Source organism: Schistocerca americana, chromosome 8, assembly GCF_021461395.2.
Source record: "Schistocerca americana isolate TAMUIC-IGC-003095 chromosome 8, iqSchAmer2.1, whole genome shotgun sequence".
Taxonomy (NCBI): domain Eukaryota; kingdom Metazoa; phylum Arthropoda; class Insecta; order Orthoptera; family Acrididae; genus Schistocerca; species Schistocerca americana.
The window spans coordinates 481,467,297-481,481,973 of record NC_060126.1 but is presented as its reverse complement, the minus strand read 5'-3'; the positions used below and the strand labels follow the sequence as shown (position 1 = coordinate 481,481,973).

General features: G+C 38.1%; 1 protein-coding gene across 6 annotated transcripts in view; it reads left to right on the top strand.

Annotated features, from left to right (window-relative positions):
- LOC124544921 (myelin regulatory factor) overlaps positions 1–14,370 on the top strand; it is a 343,973-nt gene extending 329,603 nt beyond the window's left edge. For all 6 annotated transcript variants that reach the window (XM_047123662.1, XM_047123663.1, XM_047123661.1 and 3 more), the window contains 2 exons: positions 767–1,013; positions 12,727–14,370. In XM_047123662.1, coding sequence (XP_046979618.1) covers positions 767–1,013; positions 12,727–12,810 — 331 coding nt within the window. In that variant the 3' untranslated portion in view covers positions 12,811–14,370. The remainder of the gene's footprint in view (positions 1–766; positions 1,014–12,726) is intronic.
- Positions 14,371–14,677: the final 307 nt, after the last annotated feature.

Below are 14,677 nucleotides of genomic sequence, written 5' to 3'. Positions count from 1 at the left end.
CGTACAATTAGTCAAAAAAAAAAAAAAAAAAAAAAATTAACAAATCAAATGTGAAGGAAAGGAAGTGGATGTGCAATTAAGTGAGAAGTAACAAGTGGTTAAAAAGCCTGATGTGGAGTTGATGACCAATGACAAAGCACATATTTCAGTTACTGGCAAAATGTATGTAACTTTGGGGCCAATTATCTGTGAGAACACACATTTGTTTTACCATTCATGTCATATGGATTAGCTCTTCAAACACTAGTTTTCTAAACCAACCTGGATTTTCCATTGTGAAGTTCTTCTAAACCCTTAATGATGTGGGCCGGCTCTCCATAATTTATGTTCATTTCATCGTTTGCGTAGTCTCATTATAAATTTTGTTTCATCTCCGCCTCCTCTTTTGTGCTCTTCTTCATTCACTTTCCATTTCTTTGTCCATTGGTTATTAATCAAATATTACTTTTGATTCATTTACTGCAACATTTCTCTCACTTTATCAGTATTCTCTGCTAAACTTTCTACTGATGGATGAACTACTTCATGTTTTGAGAATTATGCACATACCCTCTGTGTTCTTAAATGAATGATTTGGCTGTACAACCCCTGCACCATTTGTTATTGGTTCAGTAATCCTGTTTCACTTATTTTTTAATGGAGAAATCTCATTAAAGTGGATAGATTTGTTCTAAAAGCAGGAAACTCTGTTGATAATGGACCTTCTAATGACACAGTTAAATGTATTCTGTTTGATCTAAAGTATGTTGCAAATGGATTTATGCAGGCACACCCAACAAGTGGAAGCCTGCATTGTGGGGGAGCCAAGGTCAGTGTGTCCCAGAGCACTGGGTGGTTCTGACCTCAGAGCACCTGATGAGCGGATGAGTGAGGTCCAAGCCCAGGGTCCTAGCCAAGTTCAAGCTCCTGCACAGGGGCAGATGCAAATGCAGGAGCAAGTGTTCCACATCCCAGTGCGGTCTTTTGTCCGAGCAATGTACCGTTATCGAATTCCTACTATAAGGCCTCTCACTGTAAGTATTTCTACGCAGAACAACTTTTATATCTTAACTTTTTGTGATGGTTATATTAACATATTTTATCTGCATATCAATATCCACACCTGGATTTAAAATATTTACACCCTACAAACCAGTGTAAACTTTTAAGTGAAAGTAATTTTTATTGCAGTATACAGGGTGCTTGCGGTATAATTGCAGATATTATAACCATTGGTACCTTAATATATACCCACCTCAGTGTGTTAGTTGTTTTTTCTCTGTGTCTAACAGTCTTACAGCAATCACGTCACATAACTTACCACCTAATGTTTGCTGCACAGTCGTAATTGCACCACTAAGTGGACTACACCTGTCAGTATGGACTAACCATTCATGTCCATACATCCACCTTCAATACCTGGCCTGCTGCCCAGTGGTAAAAAAACATTAATGGATTGCTCTTGTCACTAGTACTTGGAGGTGCTAACCAACCTAAAACCATAATAACTACATTTATTATTCTGCAAATCAAGTAAATACTTAATTAATGTTGATCAGTACACTTCTTCTGCCACCAATAAAAGTATCTACACTTTTACCTCTAACATCCTGTATATTAAGTGTTGTTTCTGATTCATTAAAAATAGAGAGTGAGAATTAGTAGTAGTAGTAGTAGTAGTAAGCAAACACTATATTCAGTAAGAAATGTAAACATGAGAATTGTTTCTGAAGTAGGCTTTGATAGGTTGAGTATAGGTCTGTTGACACATATTACAAAATATTATCCCAGCTTACTGACATCAGTATCTTCCTTTTTAGTCAACTTAAGTTGACTTGTACCCAATAATTATAGTATATTATCTCCCAGTGTTCATAAACTGATCAACATTTAACTGGTGTGTCTTGAGCATTAGAGTGCACTGTTGTGTACGATCTCATTGACTTCCTTGATACTGTAAATTTAATGCCAAACATCAGTTTGCACTTCAAAAGTGTTGAGAGTGCACTTTTAATCATTATATCTGTGATTTATGTAAAATAACTTCAAAAATAAAAAAGGACACTTGCTACTGTCATTATTCTGTGCTCAGTTATCTCCAGCTATTTTTCAATTTAACAAAACCAACTAATAATAGTCTTTAACATTTTGTGAGTGTTATTTAAGGGTGAGAAACTGAAAATTTGTCAAAAATCACTGAGCCAAGACAATTGCATTAATTCCAACAATCAGCGAACTAAAACATTTCAGAGACAAAAGTGACTTGTCCACTTTCACGCTACTTAGGATAAATGAGGTGTTTAATATTGTATTACTTACAAAAATTACAACTTCAACTATATTACGTTAATAGAAATTCCAGAGTGGAAACAACAAACAGAGATTGGGGACTACAACTTAAAGGTACTTGATGGCCACCCAAAAGATGTCCAGGTTTCCAAGTTACAGTATCCCCTCTTTTTCAGTAGAAGCCCACATTCTTTCTTACAAGCTGAGACAAGTAAACATGCATTTTTATGGAGACATTAATTGTTTACTAGTGACAGCCAAAGCAGACGGTTTGGGGAAGTATAGGACTGGATCAGCAAGGAAGGGGAAGACATGTGGGGTAGAGATGGAATAGCCAAATTTTGGAATGCAGGAGAGGTGATATATGACAAATGGGGTGGAAAATGAAAGGAGGTAAAAGAGTAATGGCAACAGACTGGCTGAGGTTGGGGTCTCATGGAAGTTAAACAAAGGATATGTGAGAGAGTGGGATGTCCTGAACAGGTAGTTTTTACCTGCTGGCTTTGGAAAGAACATCCAAACTGCAGAAGTGTTGAAGCATAAATTAAAGTTATTGTTCTTGTGATGTGCAGCAAGTTAAGGCACTAAGGTGTTGAGTTTGCAGGTAGCAAAAGTTTAGTAGTGGCTGTTCGTGTCCACATGCAGCTGATTAGTTGTAATACCCACATAGAATACAGTACAGTAATTTCAGCGTAGTTGCTATATTAATACCTGGCTGCTTTCACACATAGCCTTGCCTTTGCACTGGGTACAGCTGTACGATGTGGTGGGTGGGTATATGGGACAAGTTTTGGACTTGTGTCCTCCAAAAGAGGATGGCCTGTGGGGTGCAGGACTGGTAAAAGAAGTAGCATATAGATGAATTGTAATATTGCATAAATAAGGATTTGATACAATTTATAAAAGCCTGGGTATTAAAAGAAATACTGGTTGGTGACAAGTTAGCAGTGGTGATGGGTTTGTTGGTATCCACTTGGCAGCTCTGTGGATTTGTTTACAGATTTGCCCTCCAAAACAGATAGAGTTCTACAGTAGAAAGACCATGGACTTCAGGGATTCAGGTGTAGAGAAGTGTAACATGAACAATAACAAGAAACTAGTAATGGTAAAAGAAACACAGTGTATGGAATGATTTGTCTGATGTGTAGTTACAGAGACTGTAAATAATTGTGTGAGATTTTAGAAGGTCTTTCTGTGAGGATCTAGTAACCAACCATGATAGGAGGCAAAGCAATGGAGTTGGATATGTGGATCTTGAACTCAATGGGAAGGGATCTGGGGAAGTAATGTTAAGCCAAGTTGGAAACGATGATTTTCTGTAAAATTATCTTGTATTGATGATAGGAGGAAGGAAGGCATATGGTTGGGAGGAGGTGTATAGCAATACTGACCTGATTGTTACAGTCTTTTCTTCGGTAGCATCACTCTTGGTCCTGTTGAAGCTGAAAGTCTTATTTGAGTGTGGGATGACGTTTGCTTGGAAATGGACATGGCCCATAATTTAGATTGTACTGACACATACATTTATTCTTCACTAAATTCAGTTATTAATAACAGTGACCAATTCTTCAACAACAAAAATGTATTAGTGCGCTGAACTAGCTCAGCACCTGCATTACCTAATAACAGACCAATGGTGATGTTAATTGTTTTATTGTGGCAGAAAACACAATACACATTTAGACAAAAAGATCACAGTTCACAGTTAGTACTATCCTGTAGTAGTTCACCAAGGAAAAATACATTGTGGTACTTCAATTAATTCAGTCCATAATGAACTTACCCATGTCTAACAACCAATCATTACGATGATGGTGTCCTTCCACATCTCTTGCTAATCACAACACAGTTCAGTTAAAACTGTTCATTACCTTGAGTTACTGTAATACTCAGTCTTCAGACATTAATATTAATGAGTCTCACAGTTGCCAGTGCAGTTATTTTGTGTACAAAATGTGTGTGATTGTGGCATGAGCCAACACTGAGAGTGCACCTGAAATAGGTCTTATTTGTGGGGCTTTGAATCATAGAGTACTGATTGTGGATGACATCCAACTACTTATGGATGGGCATAAGAAAAGACTATTATTTCATAAAATACATTGGGCTTTGAAAATTGACTAGGTTGGATTTTGCTATTTCGGATGAACTATCAGAACTAATGCAATTTCGGCATATAGAAAATGTAGAAATTTAGAAAAATACATGGAGACTATTGTTCTTATACAGTGTGAATCTCCTTGTTTACTGTATAAGTGCCATATTGCAAATTGAGGTAAACTACATGAAGTTATAATTAGTGAGTTAATTAATAAGTGCTATATGTTACATTGAACAGAAAAATTATGGTAACAAAAGTATGTAGTCAAGAATTAGAATCAAAAGTGGTTGGGGCAAAAGCTCTGATAAACATTGGTAGTGGCTCAGAACTTCAAATTTAATTATATCAGAATATAACTAGTTTCAGGTAATTTAAAATACATTATTGGAAGTCAGAAAAGTTAGCTTGCAAAAGGTGTAGGTTTTGATTTTGCAAATTAGCTCATAAGTTTTCATGGTGTGGACTGTAGTACTAATGTCAATTAATTATAGCTTCAAGTTGTGAGTGCCCTAATGAAAACTAATTACAGCAATGTAAACAGAACAACCAAAATGATAACCTGAACAGTAAAGTCAAGTGAAATTAGATCTAATTAAAATCTTGAAACTTTCATGTATGAGTCACATGCCAATAGATGAATTATTGAAAATAAGATAAAAACTAGCAAAAAATTTGATTATTGAAGGGAGTAGACAAAACATAATGGATGAAAAGAATACACCTTACTGTGTCACCTGTTGTAACTGGATTACACAAGGCTCAGTGTGGCTTTTCCGCTGACTGTGGTCAATAGTGTGTGGGTAGAAAAGATGCTTTCACTGAAAGGAATGAGTAAAGGAAAATATGTCCTTTCATGTCCAACAATAGTTAAATTTGGGTTTGTGACAAGGTGAGGCCTTTTAAGTGGACCCAAACTACAGCAGAAATGAGTTTCTTAGAAAAAAGCTAAAAGCAGAGGCAGTCGAGTCTTGTAGTTATGTAGGACCAAGGTGGTGAGGGCTATGAATTATGCTGGCAGAAAAAAAATTAGTGCACCTCGAAAGACAACATTGATTTTGATCTAGTGACAGCATATGCCACCAGGGGAATGTACTGATAACGGTTTCAATGTCATCTGCCAACAGACATGCTATCAGCTATGCAGTGGCATAGTTACCAGAGTGCCATCAATGTCTACCCTTTAACAGGGAATACTCACAGCCAGAGGGTTTAAACATGGGAAGCAAACAGGCAACCGTGCCATGGAGATGCACTTCTGCTTCCTACAGCCAACAGAGTGAGTTTGAAAGGGGTCTGACTGAAGCCTTCTAAGTGGCAGCACGGTCCTTTCAGAGAAATGCCACAGAAGTTGGATGTGCTGCATCTGTTGTGCTATGATGCTAATATCAGTGAACAAGTGAATATTCTCACACCCATAGACAATGGTCTGGATGTCCACTCAGCACAGACACCCACCAGGATTGTTGTGTTGTAATGGCACCAACAACAGATTGTACAGCTACCACAGCACAGATAAGAGGGCTTGTGAACCCAGACTTGTCAGCAACATGAACTGTTGTGAAATGATTATAATAATGGAACGACAGGCATGCACCCCTCTTGCCAGTCTTCCACTAACGCCACAGCTTCAATGTGCGTCATTCAACTGATACAATCTGAGGATAACTTTGAAGATGCAGTGGTGTGCTGTGGTCTTCAGCAATGAAACCAGATTCTTCCTGCATGCAAGTGATGGTCATGTGTGCATATGATGTTGACCTGGCGAGCGCTGTACTATGGAACTAGAGAAAGATGGTTGCCTTCCATTCCTGGATGTTTTGGTTAAACGGAAGAGTGATGGCTTGGTGGGACATTCTGTTTATCATAAGCCCACTCACACTGATTTGTACTTCATTCTTCAAGTTGCCATCATCATCCCGAACTATGAGTGTGCCTAAAACCCTTGTGCCATCATCATCCTAAAATATGAGTGTGCCTAAAACCCTTGTGCACACGGCACATACAGTGTCAGATGCAGAGAATTTGCCTACGGAACTTGCACATTTAAGAACGGTGTTCAGAGACAACGGATACTCGACCCAGCAAATTAACGGGGTCTTCTCAAATAAAGCCAGGAACTGGGAAGTGGATAAAGAGGAGAACGCGCCAACCAAGTCCCTAGGTTTTCTTCCCTTCGTTGGAAATACCTCCTTCAAAATAGTGAGGATTCTTAATCATTTTCATGTGAAAGTGGTTTTTCTTCCATCTCCTAAGATTTCAGATCTGCTGGGATTGGTGAAGGTTGATTTGTTACTGTGGAAGGCGGGAATTTATAAAATACCATATAAATGTGGTATGGCGTATATAGGTCATACAACGCATATAGTGGAAGAGCGTTGTATGGAACATGAACGTTGCACTTGCCTACTTCAACCCAGTAAGTCTGCAGTTGCTGAACACTGTAATTCCAACGGAAATTTAATGGAGTATGACAAAACTTTGATTCTGGCCACAGCAACAACCTTTTGGGACTCCATTATCAAATAATCTGCTGAAATACACGTTGCGGAAAATCTAATGAACCGTGATAGTGGTTACCAACTGAATAACGTGTGGAATCCTGTCATCTCCAAAATTTGCTTGAGAAGAAGACGCCAGAAGACTTCGATAGCTTCAGCCAGCGACAATACCAATGGCAGCTGAGTCTTGCAGTTCCACCAGCAAGGGCACTGCCACTGGACAGTGTGGTACTTCTGTCTCCGCGACTTAAACGCATGCGCAGCAGTACCATCAGCACACTATATAAGACGGAGAGGGAAACATCTTTGTCAGTCCTCGTTTGGCTCACCTGAAGATGGCTGGCAGTTGTCCAGCTGCAATATCGTGGAATGAAGTTTACAACGACAGCTGCAATCCCAAAATCTCTTTGAACAGGCAAATTATTTACAACTGAAGCGGAATTTTTAGTCCAGCAACAATAATTTGTAGACAGCAGTTACCAGGAGGCATTGTTGGCTGCAGATGACCACTATGAGGCAGTTCTTCAATGTTTTATGCCTCACAATAGAGGTTGAGTGTTTGAATGACACTGCTGTGGTGTACATCAATTTGGTGGGAAACTTCCTGTCCTGACAATCCTTCTTGCCATAAAGTGGCAATGCTCACATGCAGTCTACACTTGAAATGATTCTTGAAACCATATTGACTGACTTAATCTGTGTTCACAAGTGCATTATCCTGGTTAGGTTAGGTTAGTGGTGTTTAACGTCCCGTCGACAATGAGGTCATTAGAGACGGAGCGCAAGCTCGGGTTAGGGAAGGATGGGGAAGGAAATCAGCCGTGCCCTTTCAACGGAACCATCCCGGCATTTGCCTGAAACGATTTAGGGAAATCACGGAAAACCTAAATCAGGATGGCCGGAGACGGGATTGAACCGTCGTCCTCCCGAATGCGAGTCCAGTGTGCTAACCACTGCGCCACCTCGCTCGGTGCATTATCCTGTTTATGATTGGAAACGTAGTGTGAGCCAGTGAGGATGCAGGTTTACTTTTACCTCCAGTACACTGGTGACAGTCTGTGGCGGATTCCTGTGGTTGAAATAGTATTAAGAAAGAGGTATCCAGTCAAAAAGGCACAAACTATGCAAGTCACGAGGATGGTGCAAAATATTTGTTGGGCAATTTCTATAATATTCATGATCCTTTCACAGCTATTACAAAAGATATTATGTATTTAGTGTCTTTAATGTCTTACGTATACCCTTGAATAACATTCAAACTTCATGTAATATCTCTATTTCACCTACATGTTTATAGGCCGCTGAGTAATCTGTGTATGCCCAAAACCATATTGCATTCAACTGGAAACAAATGCATTTCTCATTAACATTAGTATGATTTTAGGTTTTCCTGGTACAGGGAAATGTTGAATATTTCTCAAGTATTCAGCTGGATGGTATCACCCAGAAGGTATAATATTTTGGTGAGCTGACTTCTTGCCATCTTCCTGATGACTGATCGATTTCTTCCAGGAGCCGCCTTTGTATTCAGTGTCCCCTGCTCCCTGCAACCTCCAGCCGGATGCTTCTGGGCACTGATCTAGTGTGGTGGTGGGGAAAGCATGAGATTGGGGGTCGATCCAGGATCATCAGTAGCAGCATCACAGCCAGCATCAGACATGGGTCTCTGCTGGCGTGGCAATGAGTGACGTCATCTTCTTCTCCTTCTCTACCTCTGTCTGCCCCCCCCTCCCCCCCCCCCCCCCACACACACCCTTTTTTTTTTTTTTTTTTTTGCCCCAGTCAAAGAATGGTTTGATTCAACCCTCCATGAATTATTCCTCTCCTGTGCCTAGCACTTGCAACCTACATCATCAGTTATTTGCTGGACATATTCCAGTCTCTGTCATCCTCTACAGTTTTTTTTACCCTCTACAAGTTATTCCCTGTATTAACTGACATCATACCATCTTGTCCCTTCTTCTTGCAGGTATTTGCCATGTATTCCTTTCCTCTTTGATTCTGCACAGAATCTCCTCATTCCTTACCTTATCAGTCTACCTAATTTTCTACATTCTTCTGTAGCACCACATCTCAAATGCTTTGACTCTCTTCTGTTCCAGTTTTCCCATAGTCCATGTTTCACTACCATACAATGCTGTGCTCCAAACACACATTCTCAGAAATTTCTTTCTCAAATTAAGGCTATGTTTGATACTAACAGATTTCTCTTGGCCAGGAATGCCCTTTTTGCCATTGCCAGTCTGATGTCCTCCTTGCTCCGTCTGTCATTGGTTATTTTGCTGCGTAGTTAGCAGAACTCCTTAACTTCCCTTCCTTTGTGACCATCAGTCCTGATGTTAAGTTTCTCACTGTTCTCATTTCTGATACTTCTTATTACTTCCATCTTTCTTCGATTTACTCTCAGTCCATATTCTGTACTTGTTAGACTGTTCATTCCATTCAGCAGATCCTGTAACTCTTCTTCACTTTCACAGAGGATAGCAATGTCTTCATGAATATGATCATTGATATCCTTTCTCCTTGTATTTTAATTCCACTCTTGAAGCTTTCTTTTACTTCCATCACTGCTTCTTCAGTGTATAGATTGAACTGTAGGGGTGAAAGACTACATCCCTATCTTACATCCTTTTTAATCTGATCAATTCGTTCTTGGTCTTCTACTCTTATTGTTCCTTCCTCAGACTTGTACATATTGTATATTACCCATGTCTCGCTACAGCTTAACCCTATTTTTCTCAGAATTTTGAACATCTTGCACCATTTGACATTGTCAAATGTTTTTTCCAGGTCAACAAATCCTATGAACATGTCTTGACTTTCTTTAGCCTTGCTTCCATTATCAGACACAACATCAGAACTGCCTCTCTGGTGCCTTTACCTTTCCTGAAATCAAAATGATTATAATCTAACACATCCTCAATTTTCTTTTCCATTCATCTGTAAATTATTCTTGTCAGCAGCATGAATGCATGAACTGTTAAACTGACTGTGTGATAATTTTCATGACTGTCAGCTCTTGGAGTCTTTGGAGCGGTATGAAAGATATTCTTCTGAAAGTCAGATGGTATATCGACAGATTCATACATTCTGCTTACCAATGTGAATAGTTGTTTTGTCGCCACTTCCTCCATTGACTTGAGAAATTCAGATGGTTTATTATCTGTCCCTTCTGCTTTATTTGATCTTAAGTCTTCCAAAGCCCTTTTAAATTCTTATTCCAATACTGGATCCCCGATCTCTTCTATATCAACTCCTGCTTCTTCCTCTATCACATTAGGCAAGTCTTCCCATCATAGAGATCTTCAATGTACTCTTTCCACCTATCCTCTCTTTCCTCTGCATTTAACAGTGGAATTCCCATTGCACTCCTGATGTTATCACCCTTGCTTTTAATTTTACCAAAGGTGTTTTGTTGTTTCTATATGATGACTCAGTCCTTCAGACAATCATTTCTTTTTCATTTCTTCGCGTTTTTCATGCAACCATTTTGTCTTAGCTTCCCTGCACTTACTATTTATTTTGTTCCTAAGTGACTTTTATTTCTGTATTCCTGAATGTCTCCAACATTTTGTACTTCAAAAATGGCTCTGAGCACTATGGGACTTAACATCTGTGGTCATCAGTCCCCTAGAACTTAGAACTACTTAAACCTAACTAACCTAAGGACATCACACACATCCATGCCCGAGGCAGGATTTGAACCTGCGACCGTAGCGGTCACGCGGTTCCAAACTGAAGTGCTTAGAACCGCACGGCCACACCGACCGGCTTTTGTACTTCCTTCTTTCATAGATCAACTGAAGTATTTTTTCTGTTACCCATAGTTTCTCTGCTGTTACCTTCTTTGTTCGTATGTTTGTCTTTCTGACGTCTGTGATTGCCCTTTATAGAGATGTCTGTTCTTCTTCAACGGAACTGCCTTCTGAGCTATTCCTTATCGCAGCATCTATAGCCTTAGAGTACTTCAGGTATATGTCTTCATTTGTTACCACTTCCATATTCCGTTTCTCTGTATATAGATTCATCCTGACTAGTCTCTTGAACTACATCACTACTAAAATGTGATCTGAGTCTACATCAGCTCCTGGGTACACCTTTGTCTTATTCTGTTGTTATGATGGGAGTGGATTTGCATGCAGCTTGCTGCCGAGCTTTGATCACGCTCAAGGCTGGGTCCGAGGCCTTGCTTAATTGAAAGCCGCTGTCTTTATTTATTAGTCCATCTTGAAGTCAGATCTCTACTGCTTCTTTTAGAATATAATTCCAAAAGGTGTTGGATTGTTACAACAATTTGGTGTTGTAATTCGTGTTACATCCATGGGAGATGCAGTGCTCTACCACAGTGATCTTTGTCAGCCATTCATTGTCTGTGTGGGGTTTACGCTCAGTGCCTCTGTCCTATACCGTCTAGATAGTCTGGCCTACATAAATTTTCTCACACTGGCAAGGGATGTGGTAGATTCTCAGTTTCTGGAGTCCTACATCATTCTTGACTGATCTAGGTCTTAGCTGGTGAGCAGAACACATAAATGACGTTTTGTTTCTGGACTGTTCTTCCAGTTTTTGCTGATATGTTCCCAACAAATGGGAGGATTGTCAATGTAACAGGCTTCTCTTCATCCCCAGCAGATTATAGTCTCAGTTTCTTTGGTCTTAAGGTATATTGTGTCTGGTGGTTGGTGGAATCGTCCATCTGGAGCATGGCCTGTAAGTGCTGCAGTTTGGCCGGTAGATTGTCACAGTCCGAGATTTCATCTGCTCTGTGCATTAGTGTGCGTAGGATACCTCATTGTGAAGGCACATCAAAGCTGGAGGTGTGCTAGTACAAATGTGCATGTATCTGTTTATGGTAGATGCTGTGTCATAGTTACCGTCTGGTCTTTGCTTGAGAAGCACATCCAGAAATGGTAGTTTGTTTTCTTCTATCTCCATCATGGATTTGATGTTCTGGCATAGCAAATTCAGGTGTCACAGGAAGTCTTGTAGATGACATAATCAGTGTGAGCAGATTACAAATGTACCATCTACATATAAAAAAAAAAAGCACTGTTGACTCAAGGACTAATTCTTCAAATCCCTCCACCTCCGTAGACATTCTGGCCAGCAGTGGTGATAGCAAGCAGCCCAACACTATTCCATCTGCTTGTTCAAAGAAATTTCCATTGAATAAAAAGTAGATGTTGAAGCCTATATCACTAGGGGTATGACAGATACTGCCTACAGAAAAATTAAAGAGAATATCAAGAGCTCAGATGGAAAACAGTCTTAAGCAAAGAAGGGAAAGCAGAAAGGTGGAAGGAGAATACAGAGGGTCTATGCAAGGGCAATGTGCTTGAGGGCAATATTGTGGAAATGGAAGAGGACATAGATGAAAATGTAATGGGAGAATTTCACAGAGCATTGAAGGACCTAAGCCGAAACAAGGCCTCGGGAGTAAACAACATTATTTATTGTTGTTAACTTAACAAAAATTAAGAAAGGCAATCACTCACCTATAAATGATTAATGTGCTCATTCCAGTGTTATATTCTATGAGATCTTCAAGAAGTATGTGAGAATTAAACGTAAGATAGTGTTCAAGATCCTTAATATGCTAGGAAAAAATAAATAATTACGTGACACTACTCTGGAGTATATTCAAATAACATCATATATCTAAAAACAAAGATGATGTAACTTATCAAATGAAAGCGTTGGTATGTTGATAGACGCACCAACGCTTTCGTTTGGTAAGTTACATCATCTTTGTTTTTAGATATATTTTTCCCACATGGAATGTTTCCCTCTATTATATTTAAATAATATCATCTATACAATAAGATTTTGAGTAATATAATGAAATATTTTTATTTTCAGAAGCTGTGCACGCGATCAGCTGAAGTCCCTGAACTTACTTTCTTCGAGTACAATTTTGTTTTCTATAGAGATTGTGCTGAGTGATGTACATGGAGCATTTAATACTCAGAGTTGACATACAATTTGTGGTTGGTATGTGGCAATAAAAGAGAATTGTATCGTTGGAAATGAGCTCTAATATGTTACCTATAAACTCCCCTAAGAGTGATATAAGTTGAGTGCTATTTTTCAATTATCTTTTAGCACTGTTACAGTAAAACTAAGTTTCAGTCCCAAAAATATAATAAGGAATTGTATACAAGAATGCTGTGTGATATACCTCAGAACTGACACTATACGATTTTTCTTCTTAGAACAATAGCCATGACAACTTTCAGTAAGTAAGTTTTTAAAGAGATAAATAAAAAAAACATATGTGTTCCTGGTGCAATTTTAAACACTCATGGACTACATCAGTACAGTGAAGCTAGAATGCATTAAACTGAGCAGCAACCTGATGTATTCTAGCTGAATTTTATATTTGTGTCATGATCTGTTAGTTGTTAATATAATATCTTATTCATCTTCATAAACTCCATTGTTTACATACACATTACAATGATGTAAATATTTGTAAGACTAAGTAATGTTCTATGTAATGTATAATGTATATTCTCACATTTTTGTAGTTTAGTCTTGAGTTTTTTGGTCTGTCTATCAGATTCAACAATAATATTTTGGAAGCCGAAGCACAGTCTTGTACATGTTTTGCATTAGTTTCCTATACAACAATTTATTCTTCCATTTTTATTTGCTGAAAGTATCTATGTATGCAATATTCTTTTAGTTTTTGAACAGTGCTGATATATTTAGACTGTTATGTCACCATATACCTTCAAACATGGACTTCATTTTGAATCGTATTCATGCCAGGAACATCAATATATGTATGCGCCCATTTATTAATATCTGGCATTCATTTTACATAATCAGTTGGACCATTCCATGCAGTGATAAGAATTGGACTGTACATAATGTATTCTAAATATTTTAGGTGAAAGGATTTCCACAGTGATGATAAGAAATATTGTACATATACACATTTGATTAAGTAAGAACATTTTGTTCTATTGTATTGACAAATAACAATTTGGACAAAACCTCTAATGTTCCAAAGTTTAATTTATTGATAGAGAATCAGTGTTTTGAAATGTGCAATAATTCACTTAATTTCAATGTATATAATTCATCATTATCATGAATGTAAATAGTCTTTCCAAGTTGTTGTCTGTGGAAAATCAATTTTTATGGTATACAGAAAATGCCATTAACTTAAGGAATGATGGTTTTCATATGTATAATATTCATTTTGTTGTTATAGACTGGTTCATTGCCCTGTAACTTCAGTTGCTAAAACTACGTAGCAGTTTCTGTATAGATTTATATATGCTATTAATGTAGAAGGGGAATAATTTCTAAAAACTAGTATGTTTTTTAACTTCTTCCTTTAAATCCAAAACCATTTCATTTGTTTTACAGCAGGAGATTTCAGTTCTAATTTGTCTGACATGACATGGGGTTGCATCATATTTCATGTTGCTAATGGTTCCTTGCTAAAAAAAAAAAAAAGAAAGGGGGGGAGGGAGTCAAATACCCTATTGTAAATGGAAGTAAGTGGATGGAGCACCATAGTTGTACTAGTACAAGTATATTAAAAATATTCAAATTAAATCATTAGCATTACCATTAAAACCTGGCAAAACCAGTGTGTCTTGCCAATATGAAATTAATTTACAAAATGATTCAGTTTTTTATAAATAAAAACATACATGGAGACATGAAATATGTAACAATGTCTTTGTAATTGATAATTGTCAACTGTTCATTTTAATACAAGGTGATTTAGCAAAAGAACATTTAATTGCAGACAGAAAACCAATTTACATGAGAAATGTCATACCAGTTATGAAGG